This window comes from Otolemur garnettii, unplaced genomic scaffold, assembly GCF_000181295.1.
Source record: "Otolemur garnettii isolate 467f Iridium unplaced genomic scaffold, OtoGar3 scaffold00027, whole genome shotgun sequence".
Classification (NCBI taxonomy): domain Eukaryota; kingdom Metazoa; phylum Chordata; class Mammalia; order Primates; family Galagidae; genus Otolemur; species Otolemur garnettii.
In genome coordinates this window covers 883144-907842 of record NW_003852422.1, presented here as the reverse complement: position 1 = coordinate 907842, position 24699 = coordinate 883144, and the positions used below count along the sequence as shown (strand labels likewise).

At 43.4% G+C, this 24699-nt stretch overlaps 1 protein-coding gene across 2 annotated transcripts in view; it reads left to right on the top strand.

The window, feature by feature from the left end:
- The window catches only part of ATP9B (ATPase phospholipid transporting 9B (putative)), a 244444-nt gene that overhangs the window by 33159 nt on the left and 186586 nt on the right, over positions 1-24699 (top strand). For both annotated transcript variants that reach the window (XM_003788391.3, XM_003788390.3), the window contains exons 5-6: positions 11544-11652; positions 24212-24270. In XM_003788391.3, the coding sequence (XP_003788439.1) occupies positions 11544-11652; positions 24212-24270 (168 nt within the window). The remainder of the gene's footprint in view (positions 1-11543; positions 11653-24211; positions 24271-24699) is intronic.

Here is a 24699-nt window from a genome sequence, read left to right as displayed (position 1 = left end):
GTGTGGAGCTGTAACCCAACCCCACTGAGTCCACTCGCTCAGGGCTTGATTCTTGGTTGTCGTGGCTCCAGGTCATGGTCCTCGAATTGCTCAGAGTAACTGTGTAAGTTATTTCACAGAGTTTGGCTTTTCTGCAGACAGTGGGGGCCACCTGAGCATGGCCTTCTAAGTGGGAGGGCCAAGCATTCTGCTGCTAGTTATGCCGGCCCTGTCTGAGTACCCAAAGGCCTTTGGGTGATGCAGGAGAGCCCTTGTCTGCAGGGCAGGTACAGGCAGCCTCTGTGCTCACCCCTTGGGAAAGGCCTGCTGAGGAGTTTCTGATTTCCCTTTTGTATCAACTTCATAGTGGGGTGTATTTGAGAGGACAGGAAGTAATTCTTCCCCCACCAACAGAAAAATCAGCCCCGATGAGTAACTTTATGTGTGCAGTGCCACAGTTGAGGCTAAGGAGGCTCGCATGAAATTTGGACAGACCAGAGAAAAATTAGGAGCACAAGGTAGCTCTGACATGCCCCTTCACTCATCTTGCGGGAGGGGGGGGTTGCAGGTGAGCCGGCATAAGCAGTTTTCCCCCATGGGAAGTCCACCACAAAGAGTCTGAGGGCGGGAAGCCTTGGAGCCTTGTACAGCTGCGACTGGACTCAGTCACTTACCTATGGCTACTCAAAACAGTCTGGCACCTCCTGGCCTTGACAAGAAGGCCTAGTTGACTCATCTTCCCACACTATCCCTTGAGGGTTTCTCACCTCACAATCTATGGGGTAAAGTCTTTCCAAGTGTCTCCTAAGTGTCCCTGGGCAAGTAGGGCATTGCAGCCATTTACAGCAAAAAAGACATGTGGCCCAGACATTCCTGTCCAGCAGGCAGGAGATGGCAATGTAGCTTCTGGGCGACGTCTCGAAAGGGGCAGTTACTGGGCTTTGGTAGGGCGTGTGCTTCATCATTACTTGGATGGGCCAACAGAACATGCCTGGTGACGTGGCAGACTGTCACCTGTTTCTGGTGTCCCAGCTCCCATAACTCTTGTACAAGGCCTGGCCCCACATGGCCATCCATAGGGTCGGCCCCTCAAAGACAGCCCAGCTGTGTACCAATCACTCACAGCAGTTAGTGACTGCCAACCATGGTGCTTAGAACTCTGTCCAGTGACGTACTTTCTAATCTGTCATGCAAGTAGTTTCTCTTGGCAAATGGAAAGCTCTAGCCATCTAGCACACAGGCTGCCCTGACTGGAGCCATTGCAGAAATCAGGGTGCACCCTTCCTCGAAGGGGCTAGCTTTTATTTGCCTGTGTGTGTTGCACCCTAGCCTCTGTGCAGGTCACGGGCCCAACACTTCCTGGTCAGTGTGTGTTGGGTTGTGGCTGAGGGCACCATGCCCTTGGGGTTTCCATTTGTGCTGTGCCACGTCTGGCTCAGGGGTCCAGCCCATGCCCAACCCATGATGGGGTATGTTATACATGGGCTATGGCTGTCACATTCATGCCAGGAGGGCCACAGAGAGCTACGAGAGCAGGGCCAGCAGGGCCTCGCTGGTTTGTGCCTTGCTGGGTGGACCTGCTTCTGCCTCTTCCTTGGCCTGGTCAGGGAGGGCAGCATCTCCTCACTGGCCCACTGGATCTGTCTGGTGCCTCCACAGCTGGCCAGTGCTCTCAGTCACTGTTGTTCACCTGGTGCTCCCTAGCTCCCCTGAGCTCGGTGGCCTCTTTCTCTAGATGTGACATCTGGGACTCAACTCCCTGAGGTCGGTCTGCTGCTGCTGGGCCCTACTTGGTTGGCCTGGGCATCCCAGCCCCGCTTGCCTCCATGGACCGGATTCTCTGAGCTGTGAGTCCCTTTCCCTGGCTTCTGTGAGCTGCCCATGGAGACCACTCAGCACCTCACATTTACTTCTCACCTCTACTTCGGAGGACTATGACTTGCTGTGCAGCTCAGCCACCTGCTGCCCTGGCAACATGGCCAGTCTGTGTGTGGCATGGCTCTTGGCTGGGCCCATCCCTCCCCTCTCACCTTGCTAGCTGCCTGCAGCTACAGGACCTATTTTTTGAAGGTGGCTACCTAGGCATCCCGAGCCTTCTGCTGCTGCCCCTCCTCCTGAGCCCATTCTGACTTCCCCGTCAACCTCCTGACTGATCTGCTGAGTCTGCTGGAGCTCAGCCAGCTGCACACACTGCCCACTGTCTACCTGGCTCAGGAAGCTTCTCAGGATGGGGTTTTCTTGTTGCGGATGGGCCAGCTGAGAGTTGGGGCCATTCTCCAGCTGCTCCTGAGGAGTCTGGGTCTTGCCCTGGTTTGGTGTCCTCTCTGCCTCTTTGCCTTGACAGGGGAACCCCTCTGCTTCCTCTTCCAGCAGAGGATCTTGGAGGCGAAGAGCTGGCACGTCTGGCCTCTGCCTCCCCTGGTTCTGCTGCTTCTCTGTTTTTAGCCTGTCATTTCTGGTGGCACCACTGCGCAGAAGCAAGCTGCTGTCGTGATCCTAGCAGCGGGTGTTAGACTTTCTGTCAGTCTCATGCGGTTCAGACCTGCTGATGGACGGTTTGCCCATACCCGAGAGCACGTGACCTTCACTGTCTTTACGGCTTCCTCACCCCGTGGTGCTTTCTCACTAGCAGCCCCAACTCCCTTTTTGTCATATAGTCTCCACCTCCATTTGTTGGTCACCCCACATAAGGTGCCAGTATTGCCACCAAGGACTTAAGCAGGGCAGAGGGTGCGCTGTGCAGCAGTGTCCTGTCCCCACACAAGCTGTAAAGCGTTCGTCATTGGCTCTAGACAGTCGAGTTAAACATGGCATCCCGCACACCCAGTTCCCAAAGAACCTGCTGCATTTCCAAACTGCCAGCGACTAACAGGGACTGGCCGGTCCCCAGCGTTAGACCACATGGTGCAGACTGTGACCATGACCCTGTCCAGCAGGAGCAGGTACCTTGGCCATGCTGGTAGCAATTCTGCAAGTGGTCTGGCAAGGACAGGTGTGTCCAGGGCACCCAGGACAACGCTGTCCACCCCGTGATCCCATAAACGTAATGTCCCAGCAGCTAGGGACTTGTAAGTTCTCTGACTGAGCTCTCTCCACCAACTCTGTCTGGGTCTGGACAAAAGGAGAAGTGTCTAGTCACTTCTCCGGGTACGGCTGCCTGCCCTCCTGAGCCCTTGGTTGTTGCATTTTTACCTTTTTTGTGACCATTGGCCCTGCCCTAAAGCAGGGTTTGTCTTCCTCTTCCAAGGAGTCTGTCACCGCCACCATGGGAGAATTCACCTGATCCGGGGAGTCATTCTGCCGCCCTCCTCCAGAAGCCATCTCGTGTCCCCCAGTACCCTACCTGGGGAGTCATACTGCTGCCCTTTGAGGCGCCTCCCCGTCTTCTGCAGGATACTGCGCTGCTGCTGCTCGGCCTCCAACTGCCTCCTCGAGTATTGCCTTGGTTTCTGCTCTCAGACCTATACAGAACACGAGCCCTTGGCCCCCAGTTATATGGACGCTTTCCTTCCCAAAGGCCTCTCCCATGTGTGGAGTGCCCTTTTGACACACAGTGGTGCCCTGCCCACATTGGGCCACTCCTGGGGGGAGGGCAGGTAGACAACAGGTGAGCCACCAAGTGCCATATACCCGTGCCAGGCAATCCACTCTGTCCCCTGTAGGAGTGTGGAGGGCTCCACACTGGTCTGTGATGAATCCTGCCAATGACGACAATGCCAGTTGTAGTCCTGGTAGTGGAGGAAGAGGAGGTTCGTGTGGGATTCGCACAAACCAGAAAAACCAAAGAGCCACAGACAGGCAGGTGCAACAGGCCCTTGATCCAGCTTGTGGAGGGAGATGAGTAGGCATTAGAAGTTTTCAGGAGGTCGTGGGACATCTGGGATGCCATGCATAAGAAGGCCCTTACTGGGCAGTGCCTGTGGCTCAAAGGAGAGGGTGCTGGCCCTATATGCCAGAGGTGGTGGGTTCAAACCCAGCCCTGGCCAAAAACTGCAAAAAAAAAAAAAGATAAATAAATAAAAAAGAAAAAATCTTACTAAGATGACATAGCACCTACTGGCTTAACTGGTTATTAAAAACATTTTGGCACCTCATGGCCTTTAGGCAAGAAGGCCTAATTGACTCTTGTTCCCCACAATAAATACAAATACAGAATTACTGGATAAGTGACTGTCTCTTACTAATGAGGTTGAAAGAGCCATTGGTGCTGAGCATGGGTGGAATGTCACCCTGGTACTTAGCCACTGTCAGTGTGGACACACCTGTGTTGCATTTTGGAGGGTCTTGTGGTAATATATATCAAAGGTCATAAGAATGGACTCAGGCACTGGCTCACCTTGTAATGCTAGTGCTCTGGGAGGTCAAAGTGGGAGGCTGCTTGAGCTCGGGAGTTTGAGGCTACAGAGAGCCTGATGACACCACTGCAGTCTGCACTTTCTCAAAAAAAAAAAAAAAAGAAATAGATTCAGCATTTTTATTTGAGGACTTTATCCTTAAGAAAGAATGATTGGGCTCGGCGCCTGTGGCTCAAACGGCTAAGACGCCAGCCACATACACCTAAGGTGGCGGGTTCTAATCCCCAGCCCGGGCCCACCAAACAACAATAATGGCTGCAACCAAAAAAAAAAAAAAAAATGGCCAGGCGTTGTGGCGGGCGCCTGTAGTCCCAGCTACTTGGGAGGCTGAGGCAGGAGACTGGCTTGAGCCCAGGAGTTGGAGGTTGCTGTGAGCGTGATGCCATGGCATTCTACCCAGGGGGGATAGCTTGAGGCTCTATCTCAAAAAAAAAAAAAAAAAAAAAAAAAAGAAAGAATGATTGATCAGAGAGTCTAGATAATGGCCATTATTATTTTTGATGATTAAAAATTATTTACAAAGTCAGATGTCCACGCAGTGCTTTGCAGTATCCTGTGCAAATGTCTAGCTTTAAAGATATTTAGAAAAAGTATTTAATCACATTACAGATGTGTATGTAGTAGAATAAATTAAAAAGGTGAGTTAAAATATGTCTAGAATGAAATACACTAGTGTTTTGATCAGCTAATATTGAGCTCATTGGTGTCTGACACCAGGCAAGGTTGATAGGACAGGGAACAAGACCGGCAGAATTCTGCCCTAGCAGAACGTACATGCTGGGGAGAGGGCAGGACAGTCGGTGGATTCCTGAAGCTGGTAGAAAGTGGGACATGGGAGGGGGTCAAGGGAGGCCTCTTGATATGTGCAGAGCAAGACAGGTGGCCACGCAAAGAACAAGGAGGAGTTGCAGGTGGAGAAGCCTCAGTTTTAAAAGGTCTTGGTCTCTGTGTGGCTGTTACCAGGGTGTGAGGAGACCATTCTGCTGGGTATGTCGAGAAGGGATGGTTTTCAGAGACAGGTCAGGTGTAGGGCCAGCCCTGCCAGGGCTCTTATGAGGTAGGAAGCCATGTGTTTGTGTATGTATTACATTATTCACAGAGGAGAAACACTGAATTGTGTACAACAGAGCTCTGAAAATTGGTGTTACAGCTGGGCAGGTGTGGAGGGGGTGTGGGTGACACTTTTCTCCCACCTGCAACTCCATGCAGGTAGCCTCTGTTTTGGATGGAGCTTGTAATTGCTGTGTGTCTCTTCATAATTTTCCTGCTTAACCAATGTTTACAAAGGTGTGTCCTGCTGCAGCGCACTCTTGGGCTTCACCTGGGTCTATGAAGTTGGCCCACGTGGATGTGGGCTGTGTGCCACATCTGTTCACTTCCTGAAGTGTCTCCTCATGTGGATACATCACACCTGCTCTGTCTGTGCTGCTTGGAAAGGAGACTTTAGGGCTGTTTCTAATTTTTACTGTTATGAACTTTTTTTTTTTGCAGTTTTTGGCTGGGGCTGGATTTGAACCCGCCACCTCCGGTGTATGGGCCGGCACCCTACTCCTTTGAGCCACAGGCGCCGCCCCTGTTATGAACTTTTAATGAATAGTTTGAGTGTTCATGGGTCCTTGTGCACCTGTGGAAAACAGTCTACAGGCGGCATAGCCTAAAGGGCTTGTTTTGAAAATGCTGTTGATTATTTTCCATTTTCTAATATCAATATGGCATTTTAGAAACATAATGAAAGTACTTACTAATACTAAGATACAATCACATGATTTTAATGTTTGTATTTCTAACCCCTTTATTCTATTCATACCTTTTTTTTTTTTTTTAAGAGATGCTGTCTCACTGTGTTGCCCAGGCTAGTTACAAATTCCTGAGCTTAAGAGATCCTCCCACCTCACCCTTTTGAGTAGCTGAGACCGTAGGCCTGTGCCACCATACCCACCATTCTCTTCATAGCTTTAATAGTTGTGTTTACCACTTAAATGTTACTTGTATGTATTAAAATTTATTTTAACTTAAAATGATGATTTGAGAATATAAAGTCTTAAAAAAATCTAAAGCAAAATGTATTTATTTGTATTTTGCTTTTGCCTTCTGTATTTGTTAATTCTGATTTAACTAGCTTTACCTAAAGAAAGTGTCTCTCAGATGGTTCTTTATGAAGAGATTTATTTGATATATGCAGAGAATCCATTACCTTGGCCACTCCTCTGAGGCATGGGTATCTGTGCTCACGCAGCTGACCTCTGCTTTCTCTGCTTTCACATGACCACTGGTTTCCAGTTCTGGCTGTAATTTTAAGTGCTTTAGCTTGAATTTTCACCCTTGGGTTTTTTGAAGTAGTTTATCATTTTTTGGACATGTGAGAATTAACTTTAATTTCATTTAGATAAGTGCCTCATTAGAAAACTAATTCAGTAATCATATGAAGGGTGCTGTAACTTCACTGTGATTGTATTTTAAGTGTTGTAAAGAGAAGCGAAAAACCCTTTTTTCCCATTTGAGTGCTATATTGCCTTCTGACAGACAGAAATGAACTCTCGCACTCGGAGTGTCATACTGCTAGATTTCAGAATCGATCTACTTTTTAGCCTGACCCTGCCCCCGGCTTGGCAGCAGCACCCTCCTGCCCCCAGCAGCAAGTGTACACTGTCAGTGCCTGTGCCACTTTCCTGCTTTTTCAGCCTCGATTTGCCAAAGGTGTTAAGAAGCTGATGGGCACATTGTGCTTGCTTCCAAATCTATGACGCAGGTTTAGGACATATTGGGTCTTTGAGCCAGACTCAACTCAGAAATTTAAAAATTTTTTGAAAATCTACATATATTAAATATAAAGATCTTTTTGTTAATCTAACCAAAATTAAAGAACCTTAAATATATATTATACTAAACCTAAAGAAACTTATTTAAAGGAAACTAAAAGAATAGAGATTCTAAAATATATATAGGTATCTCTTTTTTTTAAACAAAGGGATGTTATTCAACGCATTTTTTTATAAACTCTTTTTGAGTTCTTATGTTTTCTGAACCTGTTTGTTTTAGCCTGGTTACACCCATGGCCTGTGCTAGCATGTGATCTTTACAGACACATAGATGTTATTGACATTTTTTGTTTATCTTCTAAGGTTCTGTAAGTTTGTTCAAAAAAAGTTATCAGTTAACATTTCCAGATTTCTCCTAATCCAAACCTGCCACAAAAGCATAAAACCATCTTAGAATTTTAAGATCTTATTTCTGTTGTTCACTAATTTTAAAGAAAATAAATTACTTGAAGCTCATGCCCTCTAACTAAAATTGGGATACTTTTAGAAACAGTGATAACTTAATTATTCTAGGAAATAGTGTTCATTAGCTTTAGTTCTGAACTAAGTTCTGTTATACTTTCCCATATATAGAAGAGTAAATGGAATATAAAGTGATTCCATTGTGTTATATCAGAATAATGACTACTTTCATTTGTTGAGCTTTCAGAACAATTCTTCAAGGCAAACTGATGTAATTAACAAAACAGATTGTAATGCTTTCGTCAGAATTAATAAGGTGGAATGCATCTATCCTGGTAGAAAATTTTTAGATGAAGAAAAATTGGGCTGTAAGGATTTTTACCCCTGTACTTTCTGGGTACAGCAGCTTCCTAGTACTTGTCAGTGCCTAATCAGGAGTGAGCATGTGCTAGGAGAAGCCAGTCTGCTAGGACTTGGATTTTCAGTCTGACTTTGAAATCCTTCCCTCCATCCACCCTTTTTTTGTGAGGGTCTGTGCATTGGAGGTGTAGGCCAAAAATGGAAAGGAAAAAAAAAATCAGTTACTTGACATGCTGCCATCCAGGGTGACTCTGTCAGTGAGCCGTGTGACCTTGGTGGAGTTCCTTACTCTCTGTGTCTGAGCTCACTCATCTCTAAGTCAGAGGCAAAGGGACATGTCATGCAAGGCTTCTTGTGACATTTAAACAGGGTAACTCATTTGAGGCATTTGGAGAAGTGTGTGGCATATGATAACCCCCCAAAGGTAAATTGGTAATGTACCAGTATAATTTTTTATCTTTTTATAAAAATGTATATTATTTTGGTGCTTATACTGCATGGCTTTAGGGTAGCAGTTCTCAACCTGTGGGAGATTTATTTAAACGGTTGTGGCATTAGGAAGGTTGAGAACCACTGCTTTAGGGTTATCTAGAGAAGGACTGAGAAAGGCTGTGGACAGGCCATGTTGTCTAGCTCAGGCACAGGTACTACCGTTTCCAGGGCAATGGTATTTTACTATGGCCTTTCTTGCATCTAGTTTTGACTTTTTCAGGGAGCTAAAGCTTAAATCTCTTACCTAGTTGGTCCTGAGGTAATGAGAAGATTCAGCTGTTCCTGCAACAATATTTGCTTATCCAGACCTTCCATAAGGCACGTATCTGTAATGATCCAGTTAAGAATTCAGAAGATTCGACTTGGCGCCTGTGGCTCAAGCGGCTAAGGCACCAGCCACATACACCTAAGGTGGCGGGTTCGAATCCAGCCCGGGCCCGCCAAACAACAATGATGGCTGCAACCAAAAAATGGCCGGGTGTTGTGGCAGGTGCCTGTGGTCCCAGCTACTTGGGAGGCTGAGGCAGGAGACTCGCTTGAGCCCAGGAGTTGGAGGTTGCTATGAGCAGTGAAGCCATAGCACTCTACCCAGGGGGACAGCTTGAGGCTCTGTCTCAAAAAAAAAAAAAAAAGAAAAAAGAAAATGAAGCAATAACTCAGAATGGAAAAAAATTTGTAAGATTTTTGGAAACCAGCATGGGGAAGGAGAAATAACCTGAGTGGAAATGGTGGGGGAAGTCTCCCCAGGCTGTGGGGCTCTGCTGCCTCACGCTCCCCCTTCCCCACATAAGCTCATATTTGTAAGCCACATATCTAAAAAGGTATTTGTATCCCTGGTGAATAAAGAACTCCCACAACTCAACAACTGAAAGACAGATAACACAGATGAAAAGTGGGTAAAGAATCTAAATGGACGTTTACCCAAAGAAGACATGCAGGTGGCCAATAGCACATGAAAAGTTGCTCAGCATCATTAGTCACTAGGGGGAGTGGAAATTAAAACTGTAGGATCCTACTCTCCAGTAATGGCTACAGTTCCAATGGCAGCTGGTAATGGGCATGGGTGGGTGTGGACAGCTGGAACTCTGATTCCTTGCTGATGGGCTTGTAAAGTGCTACAACCACTTTGGGAAATAGTTTGGCAGCTCCTAGAAATACTAACCATCACCCAGAATGAGCAGATCCACAGAGACTGAAAGCTGTTGTCAGGGCCTGGGAGTGGGAGGGATGGGAGGTGATTGCTATTGGGTACAGGGTTTCTTTTGGGGTAAAGGAAATATTCTAAAATTAGATGGTGGTGATGGTTGCTCAGCTCTGTGAAGGTACTAAAAACAATGAATCGTAGACTTTTAAATTATCAGTTTTATAGCAGGTGAGTTCTATATCAGCAAAACTGTCACTAGAAAAGGAAACAGAATGTGCTAAAAGACGGAGGTGAGGGACTTAAGTCTAGCCAGTCGCAGCTGTCTTCAGTGGGGACTGTGGCAGAAAAGATGAGGCTCACGCCTCCCTGCACCTGCCTCTGTGAATGGGGCACCTTTCCAGGCAGTCACAGCTGGGTTCTCAGCGAGTCCAGGAGTTGACCAGGTGCTTCCAGTAACCTCTGGAGATGCAAAGATGAAATGGGAGTCATCACCAGCAATTCCAGGAGAGCAGGAGGCAAGACCACAGGTCTGTGCACTCTTAGGCCTGGGTGCTGGGGAGGGCCACGTTTTGTGAAGGAAGCAGAAATGATGGGGAGGGATTGGTGACTCCGTGTGGTGGTGTAGGGTGAGCTGAAGTGGTGAGGGGCACTGGGAATAATGGGAGGAATAGCCATGGCAGTGATGCTGGAGACTCCCTCAGGCCATGTGTGCACAGGACCACAGAGGGGCAGCCAGGCTGTGTGGCGTCCAGGACGCCTCCAGATGGAGAATTGGGAAGAAAGAGTTGGTGAGCTGTGGGCATGCACAGGGCTAGGTGTTTCTGTATGTGGCCCACCTCAATTGAGTAGTTTTACTTGAGTTGTGATGAAGGAATTATGCTGAGTCCTGATAGCTTTGTGTGCACACAAGGAAGGAAACTTGGTGTGTTGAGGAAGGGCCGGGTAGTGGGCCCAGGGGAGTCTAGCATGGGCTTGAAAGTGACCTGGAGATGTTTCCAGCGTGGACTAGCTGAATACAGATGGCAGGAAGGCTGAGACATAAGCTGTGAGCTAGAGGAACACATGTCTGAGTTGTGCTATTTGCAGGACTTTTAAAATAGGGTATTCGAGAAAAATACCATTTCAGTAATTATAAGAAACATGTTCTACAACATCACACTTAATTTAACCTATTGGTTATACAGAAGAAAAAAGCTGTAATAAAAAGATTATTGTCCTTCCAATAGAAGCTCATCTAGTGTTGTGTTATTTACGGTGTAGACTGAAGCAAGGTCATCAGTTAGCAAATTTGTTGAGGAGGTTTATTTATTTAATCATGGGAGAGTGACTAGAAGAATATTCCTCCAACGAGTCAGAAAATACCTGTGCAGCCTGTTCAGAGGGGGACACTGCTGTGTGGGAGTGGTGGGGCAGATTTCACAGTGGGTTACAAGTATATACAAGTTTTACTTAAAAATAATTTTACTTAAAAAGTGAGGTGGAGATGCTGTAAGTATGCTCTTCTGAGCAATTTGTAGCACTGTGTCGTGTGGGGAGATTGGCTGGTCTGAGCATCTCATGTGGGGTTATTCTATGCTTCTGTGTGCTGTTAGCTCATCACAAAGATTTAAGTGCAGAAATTAAGTATGAGATCTTTCTGTCACTCATTGTTAATGTGATATTTGAATGCCTAAGTATTTTAAATAACGATTCATGTGGTTGTTGAAGATTGTTAGTTTTGGGGGTAGAGGTTACTGAGTCTATTCTTATGTTTAGCTTGAAGTACACATTATGACGTGAATTTAGAAGTTTTTTCTTGGGTATACTAAGAGTTATAAGTCTTTCACATTGAATTATGTTCCTCTTGTAATGTTTCATTGTTACTTTTTATCTTTGTTTTCATTTTATGTTTTAGAGAGTAATATAAATTGAAGAAAAAAGTAAAACTGAATAGTAAAATTTTTTCTTTTTGTTAAAATTTCATTTTCTAAAATTCCTTATTTTGTTTTATAGGGATTTGTCTTGGCTGTTATTATCATTCGGGAAGCAATTGATGAGTTTCGGCGTTTTCAGCGAGACAAGGAAGTAAACTCACAGCTGTATAGCAAGCTCACAGTGAGAGGTTAGCAAGATGCTCTTCACCCTGTTCACTGGATGTGATCATCATTTCACAGTTAATACTGCAAATGAAAGAAAATGTCTTAATTCTGTTACTGAGAATGGTATTATGTGATTGTATATTGTATCTTTAATTTTCTTATATATTGCATACAATTTCAGGGTAGATTTTTATTTTATTTATATTCTGGATACCTGACATATGTATATACATTTATGTTCATGTTTTTATATAGAGAGATACACACAAACACCCGGGCTCTTTTGTATAATTGCCCTATCACAGTACTGAGACTGTGAAACCCAGCTAGCACATGTACATTTTCTGTGAAACATGTTGTCTGAAATCTATATTGGTGTTATATTTTAGACACACACAAGATTGGCTTCTGTACCATGGCATAGACTGCATGTAGTGGAAGGCCTTTGAACACAGGAGTGAAGCCATGGCCTGGTGTGGTGACTGAGGGATGCATAGCCTCCTTTTGGGGCTTGAATCCTGGCTTAATTTTTGTTATTAAAGAACTTGTTTGCATGACTTTTTATTCCACACTACAGAAAAGAAGCAATGTATTAGGAGTGGGAGAAACGATTAACAAATATGCAGGTGGTAGTAAAAATGACTGAGACTTTGGCTGTGAGGGAGACACTGGAAAACCCAGTGGGTCTTCCTGACAATCCCAGTCTGTTTGAAGGTGAAGTTTGGAGCGGAGTTTGTATTTTCTATGTGTAAGTAGACATATAAAATGAATTATTTACTTGAAATAATCCTTTCAAAAATTATTTTTAACAGCTTACTGGGCTGTATTTTACATAACAATAAAATTCACCCTCTTAAAGTATATAATTTAGTGTTTTTTTGTGTATTCATACAATTGTTCATCCATCCTCATCAGATACATTTAGAACGCTTTTAATATCAGTGACGTCCAAGAAGATGTCCTGATTCTTGCCCTTCGTTTCTGCACCTGGCCCCAGGCAGCCACCTGCCTGCTGTCTATCTGGGGTCTGCCTGCTCTGGGCATTTCATTATGTGCAGTAGGTGGGCTTTTGTCACTAGCTTCTCTCACTTGGCCTGTTTTCAGAGTTCATCCTGTAGTAGCATTCATCACTACTTTATTTCTTTTTTCCTGCCAAATCATATTCCACTGAATGGTATACCAGAATTTTTTTATCCTTTCATGGACATTTGGGTTGTCTCTTCTTTGTGACTGTAGTGAATAATGCTGCTTTAAACATTAGTGTACCAGCTTTTGTGTTAACATCGTTTCTGTTCCTCTTGGACGTATGCCTAGGAGTGAAATTGCTGTACACTATGGTAACTCTGTGGTGAGCATTCTGAGGATTGCTAACCTGTCTTCACAGTTGGCCACACTGTTTCCCGTTCCTGTCAACAGTGTCCGAGGGTCCCAGTTTCTCCTGTCCTCACTCACACGTGTGCGCTTGTTACTGTCTGCCCTTTTTTCCTTCTTCTCCTCCCCTCCTCCCCTCCCCTCTCTTCTTTTTCTCCCCTCCTTCCCTCCTCCTCTCTCTCCTCTCTTCTTTTCAGAGACGGGTCTCTCTGTTGTCTAGGGTGGAGTGCAATAGCATGGTCACAACGTGCCATGACTCTTAATTCCTGGGCTCAGATGGTCCTCTAGCCTCAGCCTCCCAAGTAGCTGAAACTGAAGTGTGTACCACCACACCTTGCTAATTTTTACATTTTTTTGTAGAGATGGTCATTTTTTGCTATATTGCCCAGGGCTAGGCCTAGAATCCTGGGTTCTAGTCAGCTTCTATCTCAGCCTCCCAAAGTCCTGGGATTTTTATAGATGTGAATCACTCTGCCAGGCCGTGTCTGCCCTTTGGATTTTAGCCAGTACTTTTTGATTATAGTGGGTGTGAAGTAGCATCTCATGATGGTTTGGGGTTGCATTTTCCTACTGATTAATGATGCTGAGCATCTTTTTATATGCATGTTAACCATTTTGCATATCTTCTCTGGGACATTTGCACAGGTCTTTGTCCACTTTTTAACTGGGTTATTTGTCTTTTATTGTTGAATTGTAAGAGTTCTCTAGAAAGCCTACATTCAAGCCCTGTGTCAGATGCATCCTGTGGGCTAATTTCACTGTCCTGATGATGCCCTCTGTTGTGTCACATTCTAAGTTTTATCTATTTTTTTTCTTTTGTTTCTTGTGCTTTTGTTGTTGTATCCAGGAAACAATCTGCTAGCCCAACTTTATAAGCATTTACTATGATTTCTTATAGAATAGTTTTAACTCTTAACACAGGGTAGACATAAGTTTGTGTTCAAGTCACTATGTGAAGCTACTTTAAATTGCACACAGATTTCATGTCCACCCTGTACTTACGTCTTTGATTCATTTTCCCTTAATATTCTGTGTGTGATGTGAGATTTGGGTCCACATTCTTTTGCATGAATATCAAGTTGTCTTGGTACCAGTTGATGAAAATGCTTTTTTCCACTGAATTGAAAAATTAATTATTAAAAAGTTTTGATGCTTAAAAATGGTGGCATGGTGGAGTTATAGCAAAGAAGGTGAGCTTTAGTTTTGGGGTGGAGAACCCCAAATGGCCAGGTAAATTAGGTGTAACTTTGTACTGTTTTTTTAAGAGCGTAGTATAGATTACAACTTATTTTAAATTCTGTTTTAACTGTGACGTTTGGGCTGAGCAGAGATTTGTTCCTGGCGTATTGATTGTATTATTCAGAAACAGACAGGGTGGTAATGGGATGAGACACACAGTAGGCAGCTCCTCCTGCTGCTGCTTCCATGAAACTTTGAGAAACTTTTTATTTTTTGCAATTTTTGGCCAGGGCCAGGTTTGAACCTGCCACCTCTGGTATATGGGGCCAGCACCCTACTCCTTGAGCCATAGGTGCTGCCCTCCATGAAACTTTGAAACAACACCAAGCAGAAGCTGTCAGCCCTGACTTCTTCTGAGCTCTGGAAGCAGTCAGAGATGTCCAGCACCAGAGAAGCTGCTGAATTGTTTGCCTGATGTGCAGCTCACTCAGTGACTGAAGCAGCAGTGGCCTTTCCAAATGTCCAGAAGGGGCAGCTGTAGGAGCCTGTGGCGAAGGTGACAGTCAGGATGACAGCAGCATGTTGAGTTCCAGGCAGAAGAGGTGGGGAGAGAGCTTCTTTGGGAATTTGGGTATTCAAAGTGCCTGTGTACTGAGGAGTTTCGAAAGCCATGTGCAAGTTGAGAACTGGAGGAATGCTTGGAAGAGACTGGACAAGGTCTTGTGGCTGTTACTGATCGCCAGGCTCAGAGCAAGAAGGGACGGGAGGCCGAGGCCGAGCTGCCTGTGGCCTGGTGCGTCCTGTAGGTCACTGCAGCAGAGCACAGGCCCCAGAGCATTAGAGCCGCTGGCAGAGGCCTTCGTGACCACTCCCAGAGGGAGTGCACACTCCACACAGAGTTCAGAGATGTCGCTCAGCAGAGGCAGACGTAGCTTACAGCATCAACAAACCAATCCAGAAGAGGGAGAAATACCTGATTTCCAGAATTACCTGGTAATAATGTCTAGTTTTTCACAAAATATTTCAAAGCATGCAAAGAAACAGAGTTTGGCCCATTCTGAGAAGAAATTGATAGAAATTGTGAGGAAGGCCAGACATCAAACTTACTAGACAAGGAATTTAAATCAGCTGTCTTAAGTTTGCCCAAGTTGCTGAAGAGAAGTTTGGGGAAATTGCTAAGAGGTGTCAAGAGATGTATGAACAAGGAGAGAGTTTCAGGAAAGGCATAGAATTTATATAAAGGAAGCAAGTGCTGGAGTTGAAAATATAATGAATGAATAGATAGACTCACTAGAAGTTTTTAATAGCAGATTTAGTGAACTTTACATGAGGTCAATTGAAATTATCCAGAAGGAGAAGGAATGAAAACCTCATAACATCAAGTGTACCAAATACACATGATGGTAATCCTGGCAGAAGAGAAGGGAGAGAGAAGGGGCACTGAGAAGATTTGAAGGAATAATGGCCCAGAACTTCCTAAGTTTGATAAGACGCAAATCTATACATTCACTAAGTTCAGTGAACTCGAAGAAGTATAAACAGAGAAAGAGCCATGCTGAGACATATGACCAAACATTCAAACTCATGGGCCAAAAGGTCATCCTGAGGGCAGCAAGAGGGAAGCTACTGGCCACATACAAGGGATGGATCCTCAGTGGGGTTTCCTTAGAAGCCATCAATGGCTGAAGAGAGCAGGAACATTTCAAAACTGGCAGGAAGAAAATCTGTCAACTGGTAATTCTAAATTCTAAATTTAGGTGCACTCCTGTGCGTTGTTATCAGGAAAACAAACAGATGAATAGAATGGTAGGAGAGATTTGTAAATTGTATGTCTAATAATGGTCCATATCCTGAATATGTAAAGGACATCCACAATTCAGTAACAAAATGATAACCCAGTTTAAAAATAGGCAGAATAGACATATAGACATTTTTCCAAAGAAAATGTACAGATGGCCAACAAACATGTGGAACAGTGCTCAGTCAGTCCATAAGGAAATGCAGATCAAAACCAGGTAAGATCCTGCTGTACACAAGTGGTGCCTATCATTTAAAAAGATGTAAAGTAACAGGTGCCAGGACCTGGCGAAATGGAATCCCTGTGCATTGCTTGTATGGAATGTAAAATGGAGCAGCAGATATGGAAAATGTTTTTGCAATTTTTCAAATAATTAAACTTAGAGTTTAAAGCAGGGACCTAAGCAAATGTTTACCCATGTTTGTTATAGCCCTATTTACAATAGCCACAAGTTGATGACAGTGAGATGCTCCTCAGCAGATGGACAGATCACCAGGTAAGCGGGTGGCAAGGCCCTGCAGTGGGGGTCACCCAGCGTCCAGTCCCTATTAGGGTTGACATGCTGCAACATGCTGTGCCTGAGAGGCGTCATGCCCAGTCCAGGAAGCCAGATGCAAAGGTCACACGGCCTGTGATCTCATTGAGTGTAATGCCCAGAACAGGTGGGCTGGGTGGCAGATGGGTAGTAGCTGCTGCCTGGTGGGAGAAAAGGCCAGGGAGCTCCCGCATGTCAGGTGGGGCCTGCAATGACTCTTTGGCAGAGCTGGTTGTACAGGATTGTGCATGTAGTAAATGCCACTGAATTGTTCACTTTAAAATGGCTGATTTTATATTGCTGGTTTCACTTAAAAATGGAATAGAATGTTGAAGGGGACATGCTTCTATTTTGTCTTTTGAATTTCTGTGGGACTTGACTCAAAGTACTTGAAAAATAAAATTCAGTCAGTTTATTTTAAATGCTAATGGAAATTTATCCTTTAAAATATCAGCCATTGTTGGTGATATTTTTCCTGTATATGATGGACATTGTAGCCACTGTGACCTCTGGTGTGTCAGGTGAGTTCATGGTACTCACTGTCAGAGCTGCGGCCATCCAGAGCAGTGTTGGCATTGTCTCCAAGCTGCAGGCTAGAAAACCAGCATATGCTGACTCGCTTGCCCCCAGTCAAGTTTTGGGGAAAGCTAATGCCCCAAGTTAGTTGTCGGGAAAGCTAATGCTTGGGCCCAGATTTTTCAGACTCCAATCTGGTGCATTCCCAGCTGTGGCCTGGTTCTTCATGATGTGCACTGTGATAGTCTCGTGAGGTTGAAACATGACTTGGTTCTGAACTCTGCTTTTTATTTCAATTTGCATTTATTTATTTTTGTTTGAGACAGGGTCTTACTCTGTGATCCAGGCTGGAGTGTAGTGGTATACTCGGGCTCACTGTAACCTCGTACTCCTAGGCACACCCAGCTAATGAACTTTGCATCTTAAGAGATCATGGTAGTGTTCCAGAGAGATAGGATAAATTCAGAGCTTTCTTGTTTATTTTTGTTTTATTTAGCCACCAAATCTCAGCAGAGCTGACTTGTGTCAAGCACCATTAGTATATATTCCAAATGCCACTCTAAAGGTGACCTGGTAGTCTGTATTGAGGGATGAAACTTGAATTTATTCTGTGTTGATTCCTCTATACAGCTTATGATGATTTTTCAAATACCTATTTCTTGGACTAGTTCTGGCATTTTGTTTATTGTCATGTATTCAGACACGAGTGAGACAAAGTCTGTTGTTTTTGAACCTTATTTAAGTTGTATGAGATATTTCTTGTGTTCCAACGATTTGCTGAAAAGAAATGTTAACCCATATAAGGTCCAAGAGGAGATGGTCTTAATTCCTATGTACTTTAGCATCTTTCATTCATATTTATCTATACCTTGCATTATATACTTTATGGCTTGTTAAAATTCTTCTTTTATTTTTAATTAAATGATAGTGTGTACATTAATGCAATTGTGGGGTGCAGTGTGGTGTTTTCATATACAATTTGAAATATTTTCATCAAACTGGTTAACATAGCCTTCCTGTCATTTTCTTAGTTATTAAGACATTCATACTCTGCTTTTAGATAGATTCACTTGTACCCTTGTAAGATAAACCATAGAGGTGACCCCAACAATCACCCTCCCTCTACCCATCCACCCACCTTCCTTCCCCTCCCCCTCCCCGTATTCTAAGGCTATAATTAGTTTATATCTTTCCTATGAAAGCTATAAATTAGTTTCAAAATAGGGCTGTGTCCATTGGATACTTTTTCTTCCATTCTTGAGATACTTTACTAAGAAGAACGTTTTCCAGCTCCATCCATGTAAACATGAAGGGGGTAAAGTCTCCATCTTTCCTTATGGCTGCATAATATTCCATGGTGTACATATACCACAGTTTATTGATTCAGTTGTGGATTGATGGGCACTTGGGCTTCTTCCATGACGTGGCAATTATGAATTGGGCTGCAGTAAACATTCTGATACAAATATTCTTGTCATAATGTGATTTTTGGTCTTCTGGATATATACCTAATAAAGGAATTGTAGGATCAAATGGCAGGTCTATTTTTAGTTCTCTTGAGTGTTCTCCAGATGTCTTTCCAAAAGGAGCCAATTAGTCTGCATTTCCACCAGCAGTGTAGAATTTTCTTCTTCTTCTTTTTGAAACAGGGTCTCACTCTTATCCACACTAGAGCACCATGGTGTCATCATGGCTCACTGCAGCTCATAATCCTGGCACATGTGATCCTCCTGCCTCAGACTACCATGTAGCTGGGACTATAGGTGCCCTTGATGACAGTGTAATCTTTCTATTTTTTGTAGAGATGGGCTCTTGTACTTGCTCACATTGGTCTTGAATTCCTGACCTGAAGTAGACCTCTTGCCTTGGCCTCTCAGAGTGCTAGGATTACAGATGTGTGCCACTGCACCCTGTTGCCTTTGTTTTTTTTTTTTTTTTTTTATTTTTTGAAGTTTTTGGATAGGGCCGGGTGTGAACCCACCACCTCCAGTATATGGGGCCAGCACCCTTCTCCTTTGAGCCACAGGCGCTGCCCTGTTTTTGTTTTTTAAGAGACCAGAGTCTTGCTGTTTCTCCCAGGCTGGAGTGCAGTGTTGTGATTATAGCTCACTGCAGCCTTAAACTCCAGGGCTCTCTCAAGTGATTCTCCTGCTTCAGCCTCCTAAGTAGCTGGGAGTACAAGTTTGTGACACCTGCCTGTTCATTTTTATTTTTTTGGTGGAGACAAGTCTTAAATTCCCAGCCTAACACGATTATACAACTGTGCGCTCCAAAGTGCTGGGATTATAGACGTGAACCACTGCACCCCATCACCTTGTTAATCTTGGCCTTTTTATATATTTTTATTTTAAAAATGTTCCAAAGTCCATATCTAATTCTTTTTCTTTTAAGTTTTTTTTTCAAGTTAATGTGAGAGTTCAAACAACAAAGTCACAATATATGAATTTATTAGGTAGAGTCCCTCTTACAGTTGTGTCTTGCACCCTATAGGTGTGCCATACACCCCTACATAGTGCCCATTAAGTGTGTGTACCCCAAATTCCCTCCTTTATCCTCCCCCTCATTTGCCATCCTCCCAACTTGAATTGAGTTTTTCCTCTTATGTGGACGTGTATTAGAGCATCTACTGGCTTCATATTAGTATTGAGTATGTTGAATAATTGTTTTTCATTCTTGTTATACTTTACTAAGAAGAATATGTTTCACCTCCATCTAGGTTCATGCAAAAGATGTAAAATCTACATCTGTTTATGGCTGAATAGTATCATGGTATCAATAGTATTCCATGGTATCCATATAGCACAGTTTGTTAATCCATTCCTGAGTTGATAGGCATTTACGTCGTTTCCACATCTTGGCGATTGTAAATTGAGCTGCAATAATCTATGTAGTGCAAATGTCTTTATGATAAAGTGATATTTTTTCTTCTGGATAGATGCCTACTATTGGGATTGTGGGATCAAATGGAAAGTCTGATTTGAGTTCTTTGAGGATTTTTCCATACTTCTTTCCAAAGAGGCTATAATAGTTTGCAGTCCCACCGAGAGTGTAAAATTGTTCCATTCTCTCCATATCCACGCCAGTATCTGCAGCTTTGTCACTTTGTGATGTGGGCTAATCTTACTGGGATTAGATAATATCTTGAGGTGCATTTTTCTGATGATTGGGGATGAGGAGCATTTTTTTCATGTTTGTTAGCCATTCATCTGTCATCCTCAGAGAAGGTTCTATTCGTGTCTCTTGCCTAGTGATAGATGGGATTGTTTGTTCTTTTTTTGTTGATTAATTTGAGTTCTCTATAGGTTCTAGTTATCAAGCCTTTGTCAGATTCATAACATGCAAATATCTTTTACTATTTTGAAGGTTGTCTGTTTGCTTTGATTGTTGTATACTTAGCTGTGCAGAAGCTTTTTTGCAGTTTTTGGCCAGGGCCAGGTTTGAACCCACCGCCTTTGGTGTATGGGGCCAGAGCCCTACTCCTTTGAGCCACAGGCGCCGCCCAGTCTTATTTGTTTTTCTTTGTTTTTTTCCCCCGTTATTTTTGTGGTTGCAATTGCCACAGAAGTCTTCTTTATAAAATCTTTCCCTACTCCAACATCATCAAGTGTTTTTCCCCACACTTTCTTCTAGGATTTTTATCCTTTCCTGCCTTAGATTTAAATCTTTTATCCATCTTGAATCAATTTTTGTAAGTGGTGAAAGGTGCGGGTGCAGTTTCAGTCTTTTACATGTGGTTATCAAGTTCTCCAGCACCATTTATTGAATGAGGGTTCTTTTCCCCAGTGTATGCTTTTGTTTGGTTTATCAAGAATCAGACGGCAATAAGAGACTGGTTCTCTGGTTTTCTATTTGATTCCAAATGTCTTTTGTCTCTTTTTTTGCCCTTACCATTGTGTTTTGATCACTGTGGACTTGTAATATATCCTGAAGTCTGGTAGGGTGATGCCTCCAGTTTTGTTTTTATCACTAAAAATTGCCTTGGCTGTATGGAATTTTTTCTGGTTCCATATGAAATGAAGGACTGTTATTCCAGTTCTTCAAGGAATGATGTTGGTATTTTAATGGGGATTGCTTTGAATCTGTAGATTGATTTGGGTAGCATACACATTTAACAATGTTGATTCTTCCCAGCCAAGAGCATGGTATATCTTTTCATTTGTTAATGTACTCAGCTATTTCTTTTCTTAGGTTCTCATAATTCTCTTTGTAGAGAATCCACCTCTTTTGTTATGTTGGTAGGTATTTGATTTTCTTTGAAGATACTGTGAAGGGAATTACGTTATCTTAGATTAGCTTCTTGACTTGGCTGTAATTGGCATATAAAGGCTACTGATTTGTGGACATTGATTATATACCCTGAGATGTTACTGTGTTTCTTGATCACTTCCAGGAGTCTGTGGTTGAGTCTATGGGGTTCTCATAAGATGGTATTGTTAGCAAAGAGCGAGGTTTGACCTCCTCTGCCACCGATCGGATGCCTCTTATATCTTTCTCTTGTCTGTATCCAGTGGCTAGAACTTCTACCACTATGTTGAGCAGTAATGGTGATTCTTGCCTGGATCTAGTTCTAAGTGGAAAAGCTTTCAATTTTACTCCATTCAGTATGTTGTTAAGCTGTGGGTTTGTTGTAGGTGCTGTGCTGTGGGGCTCCTGTTGCATATTCCAGACATCAGTCTTTTGTCAGATGTATTTGTTGTGAATATCTGTTCGTGTTCATTATGTCTTGTGGAAGGAGAAGTTTTAAACTGTGAGGAAGTCTTACTCATCAGTATTTTCTTAGATGGTTAGCACTTTCTGTGTCCTTCCTATGAAAGTTCTCTACACAGAGGCTGTAGAGATAGACTTTTATGTTTTCATCTAAAAGCCTTATTGTTTTAGGATTTATATCCAAATAAATCCCTCCGAATTAGTGCACAGGAGCTGGGCCAAGGGCCCCGAGCCTTTCTGTCTCCCCATTGCGTCAGACACAGGTGTGAGTCTGCCTTCCTGAGCGCCTCTCTCTCCTCCTGACGCATCTGTCTGTCTTGTCACCACTCTGCCTGGTGCTGGAGCGTGTCTGGCTTTGTTTTTACCTTTTAATGTTGTTTTGGTTATTTTAAATCCTATGTTTTTTCCTTGAATCTATTTTATCAGTTTTTTAAAAATATTGTTCTCAAATTTTGATTGGATTTTATTGAATCTGTAGTTGAGTTTGGGAGAATGGTCTTTAATTTCATCAGTATTGTGTGGTTTTCTGTGTAGACGTCGCCTGTCCTTTTGCCACATTCGTTTCTTAGTACTCTGCTTTGTGTGTTACTATAATTGGTATTGTTTCTTAATTACGTTTACTAGTCATTCATTGTTAACATATAGAAGCACAGTTGATTTTCACTTTTTTTTTTTTTTTTTTTTGAGACAGAGAGCCTCAAGCTGTCCCCCTGGGTAGAATGCCATGGCATTACAGCTCACAGCAACCTCCAACTCCTGGGCTCAAGCGAGTCTCGTGCCTCCGCCTCCCAAGTAGCTGGGACCACAGGCGCCCGCCACAACGCCCGGCTATTTTTTGGTTGCAGCCGTCATTGTTGTTTTGGCGGGTCCAGGCTGGGGATTTGAACCCACCACCTTAGGTGTACGTGACTGGCGCCTTAGCCGGTTGAGCTATAGGCGCCAAGCCTGATTTTCACATTTTATCTTTGTTTCCTATGAAATTTCCAAATCTTTTCTGTCTAGGAGCCTTTCTGTAGATTTTTAGAATTTTCTACATAGGCAGTTATGTCACATGCAAATACATTCAGTGGTAATTCTTTACTTCTGGCAAGTTGAGGCATCCTTGCTATGGTGAGGCCTCTGGCGCGCTGCTCTTGGAAGGAAGGGCAGTGAGTTCTGCTGGCTCTCTCAGGGAGCCTGTCCGGGCCAAGGACCTACTGGCCTGCCCAGCCTCCATTCTGCCTTCTGATACTTGGTGAAGGCCCATGCTGGAGAGCTGGTAGACAAGGGCAGGTTCTCCTTTGTCTGGCTCTTGGATCTTTTTCTAAATTAGTACATGCGTGTGCAGACCTCCCCTGCTTTCAGAAGCTGGGAAGAGCTTGCTTGTTTCCATCTTCCCCTTGTCTGCTTCCTCTTCTGAGTTCCCTCCCAGCCTAGAGAGGCCTATTGTGGTTGGGGTTTCAGTTCATGAAGTTGTCTTGCTCCTTAGCTCTTCAGTAGGCTAGAAGCCACTTGACTTGTCTTCATTTGTTCATGTGCAAATGACACTCCTGACTCTCTCCTCTTTGAGTGAGAGTGGATGTGGGAGTCTCAGTTCACATGGAGAAGCAGGTGGCTGGCCGCCCGCCAGGCAGCACGCCTGCTGACATGGTGCTGGCCTTCTAGAATCTGCTTGTGTGACCAGTTCCTTTTTAAGAAGTTGCTTAATTACCTCCTGTTCTTACACCTGTGTGTGTGTTTGTTGGTCAGTCTCTGTCTAGCAGATATGTTTTCATAGTTATAGCCTCTACGCCATTATGACAGTGACTCACTTTATTCTACGTTAGCTATTACAGAGATAATTTAATATTCCCTTAGTAACTTATGTAGAAGAATCATTTTTGGTAATAAAGCTTTAGATCAGTGGTTCTCAAGCTTCCTGATATCGCAACCCTTTAATACAGTTCCTGTGGTCACGACCCCCAGGTTGAGAGCTGCCACTTTAGATAATTCATTTTCAGTCCTGTCCTGTTTTAGTGAGGCAACTCGAGAGAGATTGTGTGCGTCATTTGCTTTATGTCTTCTGTCAGTTATAGGCTGATTATGCCACTTAGGATGTTAATGTGGGGATTTTTATGTTTTCATATTATTAAGTTTCAATCCTCCAATTTGTAGTAATATTTCTGATTATTGTTGACTTGACTGTGAACCGAAACAATGACAAAGTATGGGAAGATCATTCCTGTTGGAATCTCTTAATTATGAAGAAATTCTTGTTTTGTCCTTTCACTGGGAGTAGTTATTTATTTGTGCTTGGATGTTTACTAAGAGAAGTTAATTACCAGTTACTGTCGAGCTGGAATTTATTCTAAAAGTATAAGTATAGAGAAATTTATGAAGTGTTTTTTTCCACTAAAGTTATTCCTGAAGTAATTATTTTTCAATTGGAAGTTAAACTCTTGTTATGCTATTGTTTCCTTGAGTTGATTATACTTCTTTTTTTTTTTTTTTTTTGAAGGTCAAGTGCAAGTTAAGAGTTCAGACATACAAGTTGGAGACCTCATCATAGTGGAAAAGGTTGACGTATTTTTAATATATTTAAAACCTATACATACCAATTATTGACATTTAGCCTGATGGCAAGTATATCTTTTGAATTTGAAGGAAATTGTTTGAGACATATATTTTAAATCTTAATAACCTTGTGTAAGATTTGATGTATGTGAAGAAAAATCTAGGTTTTTGGATAGGCTGTCTGTTTTGCTTTCAGTGTGCACAAGTAAAGTTATATTTTGTCTAAAATAAGGTACACAGTAGCTGCTTAATGATGTATTAACAGGGTTTTCGCATATGTCTACAGAGCTGGATCAGAGCCTGTCTGTGGCGTGGTGTTTCAGAGGTCAGGATTCCACAGAGCTGCATCAGAGCCTGTCTGTGGCACAGTGGTTCAGTGGTTGGGATTCCGCAGAGCTGTGTGGGAGCCTGTCTGTGGCACGATCTTCATTG